General features: G+C 48.4%; 1 protein-coding gene across 1 annotated transcript in view; it reads right to left on the bottom strand.

Annotated features, from left to right (window-relative positions):
• HYDIN (HYDIN axonemal central pair apparatus protein) overlaps positions 1-19,710 on the bottom strand; it is a gene marked incomplete at both ends in the record, with an annotated part of 149,106 nt that overhangs the window by 50,115 nt on the left and 79,281 nt on the right. Inside the window, 4 exons of the mRNA XM_082319070.1 lie at positions 1,679-1,871; positions 15,377-15,690; positions 16,532-16,675; positions 18,453-18,596. Of these exons, the coding sequence (XP_082175196.1) occupies positions 1,679-1,871; positions 15,377-15,690; positions 16,532-16,675; positions 18,453-18,596 (795 nt within the window). The remainder of the gene's footprint in view (positions 1-1,678; positions 1,872-15,376; positions 15,691-16,531; positions 16,676-18,452; positions 18,597-19,710) is intronic.

Genomic DNA, 19,710 nt, shown 5'->3' with positions numbered 1-19,710 from the left:
GGTGTGCCCAGCACTCAGTCCTGGCAGAGACCTCAAGGGCATTTTGCACCCTCGTGACAGCCCAGCTTCACTCACTCCTGCCCAAGGAACATGCTGAGAACCCTGTGCCTGGACAGATTGGATTTTCTGTGACAAAAATAGGAACGTAGCTGCAAGTGAGACATGTTAAAAACAGGAAAATAAGGACTTAGAAAATGCTCAGCACAACTGTCCCGTTTCAGATGGTGCTTAGGTTTCATCTTGTGCACTCATCAGTGCTGGAGACCTGAGGATCTCCACTGGGCTGTTCTTCTCCAATGGCACCTTCCTAAAGAAGGCAGCTGAAATGTTTTTCTGTCCTGCAGCAGCTGAGAGCTGGTGTTTAACCTCAGAGGTGCCATCTTTCAAAAGGAACCTCGTTCCTGGGCTTCTGACCCCTATTTATAAACAAGGGCCTTGTGATTACTCTTGAAATTTAAGAATACCTGCTTCTTCACTAATGTGAAGAAGTGTTTTGTGCTGTAGCCTTGACTTTAGCAGAATCTGCAAGAATATTTACAGGACATCCTTAGACCTAATCAGAGGCTACATCTCCCCAGTAGATAAAGCACTGGGGAAGGAAGAGTTTTCTCACATTTCGATGCTCTTTCTGTTGTCTCCACATTTTCAAACCTAGCAAAGCTTTGCCAAGCATATATTCCCAAAGATGCTAACACACATCTTTCCTAGACCTATGGTCTCCCACCTCCCTAGGGAGGTTATATGGATATTGCCTTGATACAGTAACACAAGCAGAAGATGAAACTGCAATCCAGATGTATCCTTTGAAGCAACTGTGGATCCTACTTGTATTTCCCTGGTTTATTTCTGCATACATGGTAACAAAGCAGGAAACAAAGATGATTTCATGCTTCTATCCAAAAACGTTCAGCCACGCCATTCTTTATGTCTACAGGCTATCACCTCTCCTGATTCAGAAAAAAAGATGTAGAGTTATAACGTTAAAACTGCCGATATTTGGATGCCAGCAGGTACAATGCCTCTCCTTGAACTTAATGCCAACACTGGCACTTTCAGAACCCCTTGAGCTCTCTTACATCCTTTTTTATTGCCCCAGGAGCAGCCTCTGTCCCACACGATGCAGAACAAGGTGCCAGCTCCCACTAGGATCAAGGTCAAGCTCCAAAGCAATGAGGTTCACCAGAAATGTCAGCAGCTCAAAGGCCATTTTCAAAGCCAGGAGGAAGAGACAATGCCTTTGTCCACAAAGCCTTGTTTTATAAGAGAGAGGTCTGTGGCCGTCACTGCAATACCAGGCCTCAGAGGAAGGCAGAGGTGTGAAAACGGGTGGCTCTAGCTGGGGTTGAGAAGGTGGTACGTGAAGATGAGTACTTGGCACAGCCTGATACAGGAAGAAAACTGGAAGCTTTCACATCGTGATGCAGATAAAAGCCTCATTTGATGATGTAAAACAAACAAACAAACAAACAAAATCCCAAATGCAGCATAGGTCAGGAGAATCTGAGTGGGCTTCTCCAAGCAAAACTATTCTATTTCTCCCTCCCCAGAAGCCCTGTGCCCAGCCCACTCTCAGGGCACATGACAGCAGGGCAGCAAAAAGGGAGGCTGGCACGAGCATGGCTTTTCGGTGGCAAGCTGGGGGAGGCAACGCAAGTGCTAGGTGTACAAGAAAATCTACCTTTGCTTCCAGAGAGTCACATGCATCTGCTGGCTCTTGGGCAGGATCCCCCGCTGATCCCAGAGCTTCAGCTGACTCCTCCACACCTCCATTGCTGGAGCTGCTCTCTGCAGACGCTGAGCCCTCCAGCCAGGCTCCCTTCTCCTTCGATGGTTGGGGTTTGATGAAGAATTTAGGTGCTGGAGGGCTGAACCTGGAAAATAACATAACTTTGGTCATGGACTTGCAGTGGGAGGGAGGGAAGCCTGCACGAGCAGCTCCTCGGCAGGATGCGGCCCCTGGCTGGGCACTGGTGGTGTGAGCTCGGTGATAGGTCTGACCCAGCAGCTCTTGAACCAGGATGGAGCAGGTCAATGCTTGGGGCTGCCCAGGGACAACACGCCTCGCTGCTGGTATAGCAGTGGTGCAGGCAGCTGGCAACTGGTTGCAGAGATGAACGCCTTGTGGGGAGGCAAAAAGCACAGCAGAAAAGGAAAAGGCAGACAAACCGTGCAAAAAGGTGAGACTGAGATGCAAAGGGGCAGATCCAAACAGCGATGAGCCAGAACAGACCCACCAGTGCCCTCCTGAAAGCACCCACCACTGCGGACCGTGCCTTCTCCATCCAGAGGGCCAAAGTAAGAAATTTTGCAGCTCTACTAGATATTTATCCTGAATATTTTCCCTGACAATTACCCACAGCCATAGGTCAGTACAAGCAAGCGGTGATGCCGGTGGCTTTCTCTAAGTGCGATCAGGCAGGAGCAGGACGGAGCCCGCAGCCTGCTGTGCCCTGAACGGACAGAGCCCAGCACAGCTCAGGGGCACCCACAGAGCCCATCAGCCTCGCACACAAAAGGCCACTAGCAACACGGAAAGACACGTCAAACAATTCCAGGCAGAGACTCACAATTAAACAGCCCATTGATCCCTGATGAGCGCCAAAGCCGCAGCTGTTAGTACTTCAGGGAGGGAAGTTTTGGTCATTTTTAATGAATATACAGCAAACATTGATGACAAGATTCAGCTCCCTGTTGTGCCGCAGGTATTCCCTGGTTGCAAAACAACAGCTCTAACTGCACCTCACGCTAAAAGGGCAGCAGCTCTACTGAAACAAGGTTATAACCGAAGTGGCACTTACCGATGGCATCATTACCTCCCCAGCAGTTTCTAAACACAAACCATTTGAGGACCAATTTGGCAAATGATTCAGCAAAGCAGTTCAATAGTTTGACCAACATCTGTCAGTAAAAAGTATATGGCTTAACATTTTTAAACATCCCCAGGTGATTCAGATTACGCTCCCTGTTTTAAATCACAGCAGGTGCTCACAGTAACTCTGCTCGTATTTCTAACACCACATGGAGGGACACACACAAACCATGCCTGCCTGTTGCCGTGCCTATTTGCATGTGCTCCCCATAGTCAAACAAGGCAGATTTTTTACAGCACGCTGGATGCTTCATTCCCTGCTGGGAATTCAGTGCCTTTAACAATATGCTCCCAGATGAGTATTTAGCTTTGTAGCTTATTATCTAAGGCTGGTTCTGGATTAGAGGGTCTGCTCTTCATAACCCCCAAGAGACCCCACCTGACATGTCCTTCCTACAACCATATGCAAGAACAAGGCTTGGCCCAGGTGAGCTCCTCCGCAGTCCTCCCTCTGCCCGCTGCTGGGACCCCGAGCAAGACCTTGGCACTGTCCACATGGAAGAACAAACCAGGACTGGAGGGGATTGAAGGTGTTCACTTGTCCCTGCAGAGCATTGCCCATCTCCAGTCCGATCTGCATGACCTTTGCTCCTCTCAGCCAAGGCACCTTAATATGTGTTGGGGTGCACCGACGGGTGACCAAACTGCTCAACACCTCCAGCAGCCACTAACTTGGGCATCTGCATAAAGATGAAATAAATTCAGCTCAGCTATGACAACGGTGCCTCTGGGCAGCCTGCAACTGAACACTGCTTCTCCAGGGTGATAAGGGAGATGCCTGCAGCATAGGGGTACAAATATCCAGGGCCAGGAGCACGCTGAAGCCCTCCAGCTACACACCAGTCCATGCACCAGTTCAGCGCATGAGTCTGGCCGTCATCACGGCGGCTGTCCCAAAACTGCTAGCTGCAATCCATCCCAGCGAGGAAATGAAAGCGCGGCTCTTAGAGCTGCTTGTGATAAATACTGCAGGTTAATAACAACTCCTGAGAAGAAGTAAACCCCTGAGATGGAAAATCCATAATCATTTATTAAATTACCTTTAGTTTTATAGAATGGTTTGAGGCAACTTCACAGGACCGCAGTGCCTAGACAACAACAATATTTTTCACTCTAAAGTAGAAGTCCTCTGGGACCTGGTGCTGGGAGATGATGTGATTAGTGAGTCCTGCTGCAGAGCAGCACAAAGCACAGCGAGGGACTTTTTCCAGTGGGGCAAAGTCAAAATGAATAACAAGAAGCGTAACATGAAAAGGAAGGGAGTGAGGAACCCAAGGTGTCAACAGAAAGCTGGCCCCTGGGACAAGAAATCTTCGTGGCGCTGAAGGAAAGGGGTTTGTCTTAGAAGAGGAGAAAGAAGGGGAAGATAAGATGTTCAGTATCAGCCCAGGCTTCAGGCAGCTCTTTCTCTGATGTGAATCGGGACTTTCTGGGCATCCTCTAGCACCTTCAGGCCAAGGCTGTGAATGCAGGGAGTGAAGGCAAAGAGCAGAAAGCAGTTCCTCCACCTGCAGAGAGGACCCATCCCAAACCAGAGGGGCCAAAGGGCTGTAGAAGTGCCTCCACCAGCACCATGGAGCTGACAGAAGGAGCCTCCTGAGATAAGCAGGTCAGCCAGGAGTTGGAGGGGCTGAAAGCAAGGTGTTAACCCCTCTGGGTCTGTCCCACCCAACCCGGCCGCCCCTCAGATGAGGCAAAATGCATCCAGGAATTAACAGTGAGGATTTAATGGGAACACAGGCAGATTGACATCAGGGAGAAAAGAGTCCTTCCTGCTAGGGCCGGGACAACCTTGTGCCACCCACCATCCCCAACCTCTAAGACATTAGAAAAAAAATACCTCAGCCTGCCTCCTGGTTTTTGAGCCTGCTAGGGACACAGCTTCACACCGCTTCCCACACCCGCCTCCTAAAATAGAGGAGCTAAAAATCACACCACTTATGCAAACTACATGTGAAGATTCACACGGAGTGATGTGACCCTGCCGGCTCAGGCTGTGCAAGAGCCAGCAACATCAGGACACTCACCCCAACACTGTAATGGGAATGTCCAAGGTCCCTGCAGCCCCTGCCAGCATCAAGGACATGTGCCAGAAGCCACCACCCCTTCGCATTAAATGCAAGAGTTTTAACAGTGCTGAGACTGCTTCCCTAGTGCATGGCACCCACGTGCTACAGGCTTGGGGAAGAGTGGCTGGAGAGCTGCCTGGTGGAAAAGGACCTGGGGGTGTCGGTTGACAGCCAGATGAATATGAGCCAGCAGTGTGCCCAGGTGGCCAACAAGGCCAATAGCATCCTGGCTTGTATCAGAAACAGTGTGGCCCGCAGGACCAGGGAGGTGATAGTGCCCCTGTACTCAGCACTGGTGAGGCCGCACCTCGAATACTGTGTTCAGTTTTGGGCCCCCTCACTACAAGAAGGACATCGAGGGGCTGGAGTGTGTCCAAGAAGGGCAATGAGGCTGGTGAAGGGTCTAGAGCACAAGCCTTATGAGGAGCGGCTGAGGGAGCTGGGGTTGTTTAGTTTGGAGAAGAGGAGGCTGAGGGGAGACCTTATTGCTCTCTACAACTACCTGAAAGGAGGTTGTAGTGAGGTGGGGGTCGCTCTCTTCTCCCTAGTAACAAGCAATAGGACGAGAGGAAACGGCCTCAAGCTGTGCCAGGGGAAGCTTAGGTTGGATATTGGGAAAAATTTCTTCACCAAAAGGGTAGTCAGGCATTGGAACAGGCTGCCCAGGGAAGTGGGTGAGTCCCCATCCCTGGAGGCATTTAAAAGATGGGTAGATATGGTGCTTAGGGACATGGTTTAGTGGTGGACTTGGCAGTGCCAGGTTAAAAGTTGGACTTGATGATCTTAAAGGTGTTTTCAAACCTAAACAATTCTATGATTCTATTCTGTGGTTCTATGCTGAGCACCCTTGCCCAGGCCCACAAGGATGACCCACAGGTGTGCCCGTTAGGCACAGCCACAGCACCAGGTGAAAACAAGATTCCCAACAAAACACAAGCTCTTTTCAGGTTATCACAGGGCAAAGCACCACAGACAATGTGCCAATGAGGCATCTAAACAGGCTTAAAGGCCCCTATGATGCACTTTTATTTCTCCCTTAGGCCATCAGATACATATTAAAAGGGCACCTTGGAGCAGGCCACAGACAGCTCGAGGGTGTTTGCAATTGAAAGCAAAATAATATAATACAGGAGTAAACTGAAAACCTTCCCAGTGCACCATGTGGGGACACTGGGCTTGAGCTGGGCCACCTGGCCAGCAGCTGAGGAAGGTGGTGGTGATGGTTTGCCCTCATCAATAGCAACTATTAAACTGCATTTTGTCCAAATGGCCTATTTCTTTGCTAGATAAATTCTTCTGCTAATCTAAGGTTTCTGTATTTACTGAACCACCCATTGAAATTCAGACCAGGCAGTGGAGACACACAGAAGAGAAGCAACATGGCTGCAGTGAGACCCAACACCTCCAACTTCTGTCTCGCACACGCTGGAAATTATAAGCTGGATTTGGTGTTCATCTGAATGCAGCGAGGGGTCCTGGGGACGTCCCACTGTGACCGAGTATTAATTAACTTGCAGTTAATATGCAGTTTTAACAGCCACTTACTTATATGAGTCAAAACAATGTCAGTTTTGGGAGATAAAGGAGAATTTTGATTTCTTGTTTGAAAGTAGAAATTGTGTAAGAATGGATGAAGGGATGCTACTACTGAAAAGAAATTAAGTATCCCATGTTCCTGGGGCAGCAACCAAAACTCTTCAGCATCTTCCAAGCAGGAGCCACAGGATTTGATTTTGGGGTGCACCAAGAGTCCTCGGCTCCTGCTGAAGCCCACAGACCTCAACTGTACCATCACTTTTGACAAGAAGAGTCAGAGGAGGGTCTGAGGCCCCTCAAGCTCCTTCTGACATCCCTCATGTCTCTCGCAGAGTATTTTCCACAGGGTATGGCTGGGCTGGTTTGGCAGGGTGCAGGTGCTAAAGTTCCTCAGCCACTCTGGTCCAACTTAAGCTGGATCAGGGTCAGCCACCACTGGCACTGCAGGCACAGTGGGTCTTCATGGAGATCACCCTTCGGCAGCAGTACTTGCTTCTCTTAACAAGTTATAGCCCTGGAAGAAGTCTCCACTGACTTTACTGGAGTTATTCTGACTTGCACTGATTTTACAGACAGCAAAACATTACTCATTAAGTCCTCTCCTTCCTCATGCTTTGCACATCAGCCAGGTGATTTATAAGCATCAGGTGAGGCGGTAGGAAGCTCCCAATTCTCTATCAGACAGAGAAATGCTTCTCTCATTCAGACTCTGGCCAAAGGTCCCTCTGAACAAATCAGTAGCTCTAACAATAAATACAATTTGTAGTCTTTGTTCAAAATTAAACAAGCCCCGACAGCTGTAATTTGGAGATGCTGTTTAAAGTAATCAGCACCAACTACAATCTTACCAGCGACTTCAAAAATTGGCTCTGCAAACAGATGACTGCATTGACTCCTGTAACTGATAGCAGGGGAGGTGAGACGTGCTCCAGCCGTCTTTGTGGCAGGGATCTGGCCATTCACCATTTTAAGGTGTCTTCATGGGGACAAGTCTGAGAGCTTGGCAAACCACGAAGGGTACAGCTGCAAGGGTTAAAAATATTAGGAAGCAGTGGGGAGCTAAAGAACTGGTTGAGCATAACCAGCTGAGAGCAGCAGGCTGGTCCTGGGCATGTTAGGCAAGCAGAAGGCTCCCAGACATGGGAAGAAAGATATTCCCGATCCATCCTCTCCTTAGGGTGAAGGCTGCAGGAGACCAAAGTTGGATCTCAACAAGTTTGTGAAAGGGATGAACATGACACAGCCCAAGATGGTAGAGACCAGGCTGGGTGGGCTTGGCAGGCCAGCTTCACCCTACAAAAAGCCAAAAAGCAGCTCAAGCCTGAGCTGAGGCATCCTGGGGGTTGAGGACCAGCGTGTACCTGGGCTCTTCTGCCCACCAGCTAGCATCACTGTCCCTCCACAGTGCCAAGAGCAGAGCAAGGAAAAGGAGGGAGATGAAATGATGGAGCACACCCTGAAGTCCTCACCTAGAAGGAAATGTCCCTGCTCATCTCAGTTGCTTCTGCTGAACCCCAGAAGGTGTCTCCACCGGTCCACGCCGATGCAAGCTGCCTGGCACGTTCCGGGCAGGCAGCGATGCCACAGCCCGGCGAGCCCTCCCAGCAGGACTCTGCAGCGGATCACCGTGGGGAAAGGCAGCAGAAGGTAAAGCAGCAACAATAACAAACATAGAAGAAAAAACAAGCCAAAAAAAGCTTCCATTTAATATACCTCCTAGGGTCACATCCCAAAATAAATCAGACAGATGCTGAAGCTCCACTCCGCTGAGTACGCTGGCATCGCCATCCATCCCGTCTAGAAAGAGCAGGGCTCCTCACACAAGCAGAAATCACAGATTTAAGGCTGCGCATGGCTTTTGCCCCGTGTAAAAGGCTAGTTAACATCGCTGCTGAGTTATTATTAAAGGTCACTCACATAGTACAACATAATTACCCCCTGCTTTACCGAGCACAAGACAGACATACTCCCAGGAACATGCTCACAGTCCGATGGCCCCACTGAGCTCCTAGGGACGGGGCGAGGGATGACCAGACAGAATTGGCCTGGTCCAGGCGACACCGGGGACAGCTGAGGACAAGCGTGGGGTGACGGAGGCAAGTGGGCGAGGGAGAGGGGACAGTTACCACCAAAGAGGAAACAACCAAAGCAAGCTCACAGTTGGAAAGGTTTCCTGCAGAGGAGAAAGATGACTCTCCTGAGGGCAAAGCAGCTGAAAAGGCGGCATTAATTGAGTTAGGCGCTCTCGAAAATGCATGGCACGCCAGCTGGCCCAGAAGGACCCTTGGGGTGCCTGAAACCCTGGGGACTCCTGCCTCCCTCTGCTACGCAAAGTGTATGGTGGGGAATAAATAAATCCTTCTCGCACCATCTCACACCACTAATGCTGGGGTGGGCATTTCATTGGGCTGCCCCGCTCTCTGCAGAGCCCCATTGAATCTTCCTGTGAGCTGAAGTCCTCTCCAAGCTGCTGTGTCATAGAGAGCTAAAGGTTTCCCCTCTCTTTGCCCCTGGCTGCCTCCCTCTCTGAGTCAGGAGATGTAGATTTATGGTGATACATCCTCAACATCCCTAAGTCCTCACCTGGGCTGTTTGAACACAGGGTCCATACTCTCTTAACCCAGTTGCTACTTGTTCTCTGAGTTGGCAAAGACAATCTACCTGCTGCTGCAAGCAGCACAACCATCAATGCTCCTGCACAGCTACAAAGGCAGTAGTAACAGCAGTTCTTCCCACTGTGGCTATTTTCAGGGTTGAAGAGTTGGGCCAGCTGAGTGAGAGATGATTTTTTTTTTTTTTTTTTTTTTTAACAGAGTCTATCACAGCACAGGGCAGCTCCTCACCTACAGCACGTGGGGCTGGTGGCCATGGCAGTGCTCCCCTCCCAGCGCAGGTGGGGATCTCAGTGCAGGCAGGCAGAGCTCTTGCACAAGGTGCCCTGTGAGCATCACTGGCAAAGAAACCATTGGGGGACCAAAAAATTGGCTTTGGCCCCTTGGCTTTTAGAAGAACAGCAGGCATTGCTTCTGCTCTGCTCTGGGACAATCTCCTGCATCCTCTGCGATACAACAGGAAAACAGAGCGCTGGCACATGCCGAGCATATCCCACCCTTTCTGAAAAAGAAATATATTACGATGTCTTGGGAAATGATCTCCCTGACTGGTACTCTCCTTGTCTGCCTTAAACCAGCCAGTAAGCAGCAAGGGATCTGAAACCCACCCAAAACCCATGCTGTACATCCACCATCCCAATATCAGCCTCTTGAGGGGAAAGAGTGGCTGTACAGAAGGATGAGCACCAGTTTCACTGTCTTGTGAGAGTCCAGCCTCACACAGGACAAAATCCCCATTCTCTGGAAGGGTTTTTGCTGCAAATCCCTGAATCAGCAGCAGCCAGCTCAGGGCTGAAGATGGGACCAGCAGGAGCACTGGGCTCTCCATCACCTCTGTGCTAGGAAGTGCCTTGGACTAGAAGGAATCAGCACAAAAATCCCCAGTACAGATTTATACCCGAAAACATGTGAAGATTTGACACATGGATTCAAATTTGGCTTGAGCCTCTACTCCTAAGTGTTTAAAGATTTCTCAGCTACCCTGTGAAGACAGGGATGCACCAGAAAAAAGCCGAGTGATACTAGAAGCGACACTCTTGGGCAGAGCGATGCCAGTGGGTTCAGACAGATTTTCCCTTAAGGAAAGCTGTTTGATGGACAGCTTGCAAGAAGCAGGAAAAGAGTGAAAGGTAAGAAAGAGCTAGAGAAATTAAGAGAAACAAGGTCTGGAAAATTATGTCACCTTACTCATCTTTGCCACATGCAGTGACAGTAGGTCAGCAAATAAACAGGAGTAAATAGCCTATTCTGCCACCCAGATTTCATCTGACGGCTTCCCTACTCAGTGCTCTGCCAGAGAGACAAAGTGGAAGCGACAGCAGTGGTTCCCAAATCGATGTTCTCGCTCTGCCTCAGCCAGGCTATGATAGCGAGCTGTTCCCATGAACCAAAAAAAAAAAAAAAAAAAAAAAAAATCAACATTTTGTTTCATAAACATTTTGTTCCATGAACCAAATATCAACATTTTGTTCCATGAATAATCAACATTTTGTTCCATGAACCAAAAAAAATAAAAAAATAAAAAAAAAAATCAACATTTTGTTTCATAAACGGTAAAGCTCTGCAGAGAAGAGCCTTGAGCAGCAGACCAGAGGGAATTAAAGCATGAGCCACCCAGGCAGCACAGGTGTAATGGCATTTATAGGGAGAAGGACGCTGTTTGCAATGCAAACATACCTTGGGTTCCCCCTGTGTGCCTTGGGTAATGAAGATGTTCAGAAAGCAAAGAGAGAAGTCGGCTGCTCCCCAGGTTCACTAGCTGAATATCGCTGGCAGAGCAAGAAGTCACCTTCCAGCCAGTGTTTGCTAACGGGCTATAAAACCAGAAGGCAACCCCCATCCAACCGCAGCCTGGTCAGGGTGTGATGACACACGGACATCTCCCACGCTTTGTCCTCAGGGCACGGGACAAAGCCATGGAGACAGCTGCCTGACAGCACCTTGGGTGGGATGTGCAGTGCTTTTCACCCACACAACGCTTTCTCCTTTGCCTCCCCTGCCCTCAATCCACTCCAACACCCTGGGGCTGCTCCCCAGTCCACCGAGGAGAATGAAAGCTCTTGGGGTCTGTCACCCTTGTGCAAAGGGGGAGGCTGAGCCTCAGAAAAGCCAAGTGTAATAGTTAAAGTGATTCCCATGCAGCTGTTCTGGGCTCCAACCTCCATTGCGATGGCCCAGGTAAGAGTCCCCCAGATGTTCAACAGCATAACCATTGGTCAGAAGCCCCGGGGCAGCAGAAGCTGTCTCAAACCTGCAGCTTCTCAGCAGGTGAGCTAGGAAAAAACAGTGTCTTGCTGGAAGGCAGAGAGGTGGCAGGTACACGGTGAGGGTCACCATGCTGAAGGTGAAGGTAGAGAAGAGAGGCTTACAGAAATGCTGCAAATGGGAAATCATCAGCCCCCAACCTTCAGCCTGATAAAGCATCGCCAACCCATACACAATATCCAGGTTTATGTCTCTAACAGACTTGGTAACAACATATGCTCACTTACCCCTCCTTGGCACTGACTGTATTTACTTTTCATTCTGTCTAGGTGGAACAGGTAACAGATTTCCCAATGTCTCCCTTGCTTCAGCTCCCCAGTGTCTCTGTCCACGAGTACAGAGCCTCTCCATAAGCTGTTCACGGCAGCCAGACTGCCACCCCAGAGGTGAAGCCTGCCCGGCACCCAGCCCTTACTCCAAAAGACTCCATCTCCGAGAAATAAGAGACCAAACTGCTTCTCTGCTGCTGCCAAACCACACGCACCCGAAGGACGCATTCAGCGGCACATTTCCATCACAACTCAGCCCTCCTTTTCTAAGTCACCCATGGCATTTAAGCAGGAAAAGTAGTACCCATGGGGCTACCAAAGCCCAAAATGTACTGCTCCAAGGAGCTGATAGCACTGGGGGGGTGAGGAAGGGGTATGCTCTACTGTCGCTCATCTGAGACTCCCCAGCATCAGGGGCACGGTGGACGTACGCATTTCTGATGTATATTCTCACTGCTGATGTTGCTACCTCTCCCCTCTGGTGGCTGACAGAGCACTGCTGTCACATTTTTGCCTTGTGCTGTTTTTCACTGTCTGCGTTTTCCATTTCTTCCTTGTTATAAAAACAACAAAGCAAAAAACCTATCAAACACAACACAGAATTGGGTTTTTTTTTTTTGTCAGTAACAAGGCTGGGATCTGGCTTGCAGGGTCCCTGCAGTGCAGCCTGCCAGGGGACATGGAAGGAGAGAGGGCAGAGGCATGAGAAATTACTAAGGCTATAGGAAGACCCATTTGGGAGGAGAAAGGCTCCTGGTTTGTTCAAAACAAATTGGATGGAAAGGAAAGAGACATTTTCTACATGTTTAGCTCAACAAACCCTTTCCCCAAAGAATCTATTGGCAATTCATTACTCTGGATTTGTAGCCAAGAAGTTCCCACTCTCCGGAGATGCCAGATCAACACATGGAGGGGGTTTGACATACGCCATGGAGGTGCAGAGCTCCCTGCTGATCCATCCTGGCACATGGACTGCTCAGCACGTGTTAGCTCTATCCCAGGGAGGGAACACGTCTCACGTGAAGGGGACAAAGAGGTGATGCAGGAACAGCAATGCTCAAAGTAAATGACAAGGCATGGATCCTTAATAAAGGATGAAAACTCTAGAGAACAGCTAAGTTTGGGGATGAGCCTTTGGCTGCCTTTGCCACAGGTCTCTAAGGAAATCCTTGTATATCCTTTGGTTTTAATGTCTTCCTTTTGATGGGAATCCCAAACAAAGCTGAGGAGCTGGATACTGCCCTTAGAAAGGAGGACAAACCTTGCAGAAGAAACCTTTAAGGTAAGAAACATGATTAAATGTTTGAATTTGGCTCCATATCTACTATCTCCTGCTGGGTGATTCTGGAGATCCATTCCAATGCCACAGAAAACATCTTGGTACAAAGGCTTAACTCAGCTTTTAGCATCCAAGGGGTGAGGAGAGACTATTCTCAGTCTGTCTCTAACCACACAGGTCTAGAAGAGGAATAACCATGAGAGATTTATGGCTCAGCAGTGTCAGAGAAGGGGCATGGGTTGGCTTGAGTTGGGCATGTCCAACCACACAGCAATGGCTGGACAGTGTTGCTTATATGATTGCTCTGCTCAAAGTAGCAGCAGTGACTAAAGACTGAGGAGGAAAAAATGGGTTGAACAATTAGAAGAAAAAAAGATCTAAGCACACAGAGCCTTGTCCAGGCAAAGAAACAACATTTTTCTTTCCTGGCCGAAATAAATGTGCATGTCTGATTGATGCTGGGAGTCTCTGATGATGGGCTCCAGCAAGGCTAGATGTATGGATGGTTAAATTCTATTGATCTCACCTTCATGAGACCTGATGTTTGATTCCCTCGATGTCAGACTGAGTTAGTTTGATCTGATAATTTAGAATACCAACAGTGCTTAATGTGGACCAGAAATAATATCTGACATGCTGCCCTTCTGCCGGGTTCTTAATGAGCAATTTGAGGTGTTAATAGCTTGGAGACCATCTTCATTTTCAGCTCTGCCACAGAGGATCACATGCTGTCTGCTGAGGGACCCGGAGAGTACATTACTGCTTAATTAACATGCAGAGCAGAAAAGGGAGCTGTCGTAACGTCCACAGCGCTAACGAGCCAGCAAAGGGGCTATGCCAAACCCTTTGGAGCAGAGGCTGCTATCTCCTGCCAGATGCTCAGGACCCTCAACTGCTACCAACTCAGCAGAGTTGGGTGACTCAGCATCCGCTGGAAGAATGAGCACCTGTAGGGTCAGGTCCAGCAAAGCCGATTTAGGTGGAGATGGGGTAATTAAAAGCTGAAAACTGATTCAGCATTCATATTGCCAAAAACCTAAATTGGTTCGGGGAAGGAAAGAGGAAAAAAAAAAAAAAAAAAAAAAAAAGAAGAGTGAAGATAAACAGGCAACTGGCTAACAAGTGGCCCCAGGGGAAATTAATTCCACACAGGCTTCGCTGTAATGTGCTTGTTTCTCTGTTATTATAAAATATATGCATTGTTCTATCATCAAAATTAGATTTTCCCTTTAGCCTGTAATTAAACCTTAATCTAATTTACCAGGAGATGACAGGGGCCTCCAAGCAGAGCTTACAGCCCTGCCCACCTCCCTTCACCTGCTTTTACAGACCTTCCTCTGCATTTTAGGGTCTGTTCCAAAGGTGCCATGCATCAAGAAGTGCCCGCACTAAAGACTTTTTACTTGGTAAGACCCAGCTGTGAATGGGCTACCCCAGTGCCCAGGTCTTCTCCCCCAAGCCCTCCTCATCACCATAGCTAATTTCCAGTTCCCAATAGGTTGTCTCCTCCGAGCCAGATCCCAATTCTCTAAACAAAACTGTTTATTGATAGTGTCCATTATTTGTAATAGCAGCACTTCAATGCACAATGGTTAACTTTGCTCGGTTTCCTACGGCATTATGGAAAAACCATTTGCTACTGTAATTAAAACTGCCCAGACTAGACTATTGTACTATGCAAAGAGGCCACAGAGGGAGGAACTGCTAGAAATGTGTTTATAGATGTGCTCCAGCATGACTGCAAGATCGCTCTTGGGCTTGGAAACCACAAACCAGTGCTGGATGGCTCTGCTCCCCAGGGATGTTCAGACAAGTCCTCCCACCAACATCTACACCTGGACCCAAAGCTGCAGAAGAACCTGCCATTTCACTGTAAAGCACTAAATAGCTGTTTCGTGAATGTGACGTGCAGTTTAACAGATAAAAACTCACTTCACCAAGGTGGTGTTTACGTCAGGCCACTAAGGTCTGAGAAAGCAGCTTTCCACGCCAGCTCTCCTTCCCAGGGGAACTGGTACGAGGGCTATAGCGAAGCAGCAGCAAGAGACTGGCACAGCGGCACATCGTTCTGGTGGCAGTGCCTGTGTAGGTTCTTCATATGAGATAACAACAAACAGGGTCGGCAGGGAAGGAAAAGAGGTCATGTTATGTATCTGCTTGTCCAAGTGCCTAAGCACAGCTTTGTAGCTCCAGAGATAAAGCAGGATTCTAGGTTACAGGCTATGCAAAAAAGCGTCAGTAGTGTCTTTCAGTCCCAGCTTGGCTGGAGAACGTTGCCTCCTCCCCAGCGTCAAACTGGGGAGATCACCTATTCCCTGAGCATCTAGCCTAACCACAGCTGGTAGGTGTAAGTTCCACAAGGGAAAGTTGAAAGCAGTTTGTCAGATCCCAGGCAAACACAGCCTTGGTCTTTGCAAAGTATAAACAGGACACCAGGAAGGAGAAGAGCTTTAAGCAGAGGGCAAAGGTGCACGTACCTCATCTGGCGCATGTGGCTGTCTGTCAGGAACGACCAGTGGTACTGTACAATAAGCGGGCTGCAGTTGGTCATCTCAATGTAACGCACATCTTCAGTGTCATTCAAGATGCAGCCAAAGTCCAGGGCCATGGTCTGGATACAGAGGTTTGGAAAGTAGACTTCTCCGCGAATGGTGACCTGCTCCTCATGAGGGTGCTCGAGAAACTGTATCTTCAGAGCCTTCTCTGCTACCCGGATATTCAAATCGTCTTCATAAGCAGGGTTAAATCTGATGGAGAGATGAAGTTCCTCTCCTATCTCCAGCTTCATGGGCTGCAAGGAGATGAAGAGTATTAATCACCAGTGTGATGAAATCCCAAGGTCTGATGGCATGAAACGTGTAAATATTCAAAGTGTGACCCCAACGTGGCCTTCTCAGTTCATTCTTCATTTTCTTTACAGCGTGCACTTGACTACAAGCACCACAACACTCTTGTCTGAGACTATCATGTCTCTGTGCTCTGGCATCGATACAAGAGGGAAATAAATACTGTTCTACTGAATTTTGGACCCACAAAAGCTATATGACAAATACATAACCAAATCAGCACTCTGGCAAGCCAGGGCCTTTTGCCCTGACTCTAGAGGAACTCCTTTATCATCACAGCACAAGTGCAATGGCATTGCAGCCTCACCCTTGCAGGTGCTAGTCACTGGCACGGCACAGAAATGGTGGCCATGCCTACAACACCACGTTTAGCAAAGTCCATGTCCAACACCTTCCACTGACAACAGGGCAGGTGCCAGACAGCGGCTGGAGGAGCATCCTCAGCCTTCCCGAAAGCAGGGCTGCCCTTGCAGGGAGCAAGCTGCTCTTGAGGTTATCTGAGGATGGCTACTGGAGAGCTGGGATGGTTTCCAGAAGACACCTTTACTACATGGCTTGCCCAGACCTAGTTGCCTGCTCCCCTCTCCTCGTGTCTTAGAGCCAGGACGTATTTCCCCAATTCAGATGATATTTCGTTTCTTTCAGCAACTTTGTTTCGAATCTGATTTAGTTCAGGCCAGTCTACTGCTGACTACTACTTCTCTACTAGAGGACCTCCCAACAGAAACGCACCACCACACTCCTCCCTCTTCAAACCCCACAGCAGGACGGTCCATGACTGCTCACCTGAATATCTGCAGGGAGGGGCTGCCGGTCTGCATCGCAGATTAAGAATGGTTGCTCTAAGGCCAGGACAATGCTGAGGGGCAGGGAGGAGATGTTTTTTAAAGAAAGAGGCTTGTACTGAAGAGTTAGGACATCAGTGGGTTGCTACAGAAACAGGAGACAAGATAAAAAAACAACCTGAAGTGTCCATGGACCTCCTTCCCCTTCTGATGCATTTCAAATTTTTCAACCCCAAAAGTTTATACATCTCTACTTACTATTTTTATTAGTAAAAATATTATTAATATTAGTATTTATTTATTCTTATTACCCTTCTAGAAGGTTTTTCTCTAAGTATATGTGATGCTTTTCATGTTTAGAAACCACAGCATCCCCCGAGGATAGGGGAACAGTCTCATGTACAGATGAGGGAATAGGACCCCAAGAGGAGGCAGCTGCTTGAACAAGATCAAAACCAGAAAGTGAACCCAAACCATTTGTCTCCAGTTTTGTATCCTCTCTTGGGCAGAATGGCACAACATGATTTTCACTCACATACAGTAAATCCTTACAACCTTATTGGCTCTAGTAGCCTCATAAAAGCAGTGACGCTAGTCAGAGGAGAAAAGCAAGCAGGATTTGGCCCACAGAGGAGAGCCTGCAGTAGCCTAAGGTTAGCTTGGAACATTTACACACACATACAGCCAGCTAGAAACCTCAACAGTCCGGTTGCAATATGTCGCCTGCTGCCCCTGCTACAGTGACAAGGTGTCTGTAGCCTCAAAGCTAAGCTCAGCCTAAGCTATTTCTTCCTGTTTATGCATTGCTCTGGGCCTCCTGCATGTTTATATAAACTAGACAGTGTTTGGGAAACTAGTTCTGGGCGTATTGATATCAAACAGCTGCAGTGTCGTAGCACTCGATAAATCGGAGTGTGTGGCATCAAGCAGACGACAGACATACATCAGGGATAGCTGAAAAGCTTCTAATTAAATCCGAACTGGCTGCTCACAGGATTTTGTGATTCTCTGGATGCCTGGGAACCAGAGGAGAGACCTGAAAACACAGAAACTAAATAACGAAATATATTCTCTTTTTCAGACACCTCGAGGGAGAGGGAAAGATGATGCAGGAGTCAGGATCCAGAGACTAAAGGGCACCTGCTTTGCATTGGTGTTATCATCACTGCAGCTGAAGGACGTCTGCAGGTCCTTTGAAGGAGGTGAGGCTTGGGGAAATGCAAAGAGCTAGCATCCATACCAACAGCAGAGAAGGCAAAGAGAGACAAGAGATGACTGTTTTTCTTCATCAACCTGAGGAGTTGACAGCAATCTCAGTTTTTCTCAGCTTCCCTACAGGATCAGTGTTCAGACTTCACCGTGCCTTGGAGGATCCTCAAAAACATCCCTTTATACTGAGTACAGAAACTGGTGTCTCTCTAGAAGTGGCTGTGATTCCCCTCAGCGGAGCAGCTGTAATCTCAATTTTACTTCGGTGAAGTTAAAAAACAGTTCCATCTCTAAAAACATCCTCTCTTACTTTACAACGCGCCTCAGGAAGGGTAAGGAGGGGGTTTAGCATCGCTCAGCTGCAGCGATCTGCTCTCCCACCTGCAGCCCCAGCACACGCGGTGGCTGTGCAAAGCCCACGCTGTTCTTGTGGGTCCCACACATCCCACCCTGTGCCCTTGGCTCAGCAGCTCAATTCTGTCTCCACATCAAGAAGGGCAGAATAGAGCTGGTGAGACTATCCCCAACCTCAGAGGAGCAAAATAATGATCTCTGTTAATGGCAAAAGCTTGGTCCTGCTCTAATCAATAGCCGAAGCCCCAAGGACTTGGAGAAGCTGTTTAATTTCCTCTTTGAACACAAGCACACACACCCCACAGGCTTTCAGTCATCAGCCATGCTATTAAATGCCAGGATGCAATCCAGAGACTTACCTTCTCCACCCGAAAAGTGATTTCTCTGGAGGACATTTGCAGAACGGGAGCAATGAACTCGCACGTGACATCCACTTGCATTATCTGTGCCTTCCCTGCCTTGCTCCCCACGATGGCGTGACACAGTAGCCGCTCCTTCACCACCTGCATGCACAAGTCACACGTCACCCAGCGGGTGCAAGCAGGACATCCAGAAAGTACACTGCATTTGCTAGCCACCCAACCGTGGACTGTATTACTGCCATAAAGTTACAGTCACTGGTCTCCTCAATAGCCCCCTTTTCTTTTTATGCTGCCTCCTATTTATTCTGCACTGAAATGTCCGTCATACTACACCCTAATATCCACAAAAGGCACTCGTGAATCATGTGCTGCCTATACCCGTAATAATCCCCGCCCCAAATGATTATTGTTTTGATTTGTCCCATTGCCAAGCATAACACTTACAGAAAGCTGTAAGAACTGATAAAAAAAAATATGTATCTATATTAAGGGAAACAGGTGATAGAAGGGCCAATGCCAGCAAACCCTCCCTTGGAAGCTTGGTGAAAAAGATCCATAGGAAAAACTCAAATAGCCAGCCTGCCTTCAGGTAAAGAAGGGATCATTCATTCCTAGGATGTACTGTGCCCTCCTAGAACCAGTTTTAAAAGAAACCTCCCCAGGAAAGAGATGCCTTACACTTCACATGAAAACCCTCTGCTTAAGCTGGATGCTCTGATACTCAAGACTTTTTCCTGATTTCTCATGGTTTCACTTCCCCAAATCCCTCCCTTCGTTTCTCACTCTTCCTTGTGATAAAACACCACAACCCAACTCCTCCTCAGAGCCTACAGACTTCAAAATCATGTGTTGCACATGCAACGCATGGAGCTGGGCTTCTGGCCAACCTGAAGAGTATCAAGTTCTCAAGACCCAAGGAAGGTGGAAAGCCCACTAGCAGGGTCTTGGCTTTGACAGCAGGAGCCAGGTAGCCACAGCTGAGCTCACAGATCCCCTTTCAGCTTTCCAGGCAAGACACCCTCACCAGTGCCCTGATCAGTTTATTTCCTTTCTGGTACCTTTTTCCCTCTTCAGCAAAACCTTTGGGCTCAGAACTGCACAGGAACAGTCCCATTGCAGTCAGCTAGGTGAGTAATCCGGTCTTCCTCAAGCTACCGCTAAGAAAACTCTTAAAGTGTTTTAAAAACACCTTTCAAAACATTAGTATCATCAGGAGCTTAATGCAGATTTATTCCACGTTCGCTTAAACATCTGT

The sequence above is a fragment of the Platalea leucorodia genome (assembly GCF_965183815.1).
Source record: "Platalea leucorodia genome assembly, chromosome: 8".
Taxonomy (NCBI): Eukaryota; Metazoa; Chordata; class Aves; order Pelecaniformes; family Threskiornithidae; genus Platalea; species Platalea leucorodia.
Note: the sequence above shows the minus strand (reverse complement) of the source record. Positions and strands in the feature narration are given on the sequence as shown.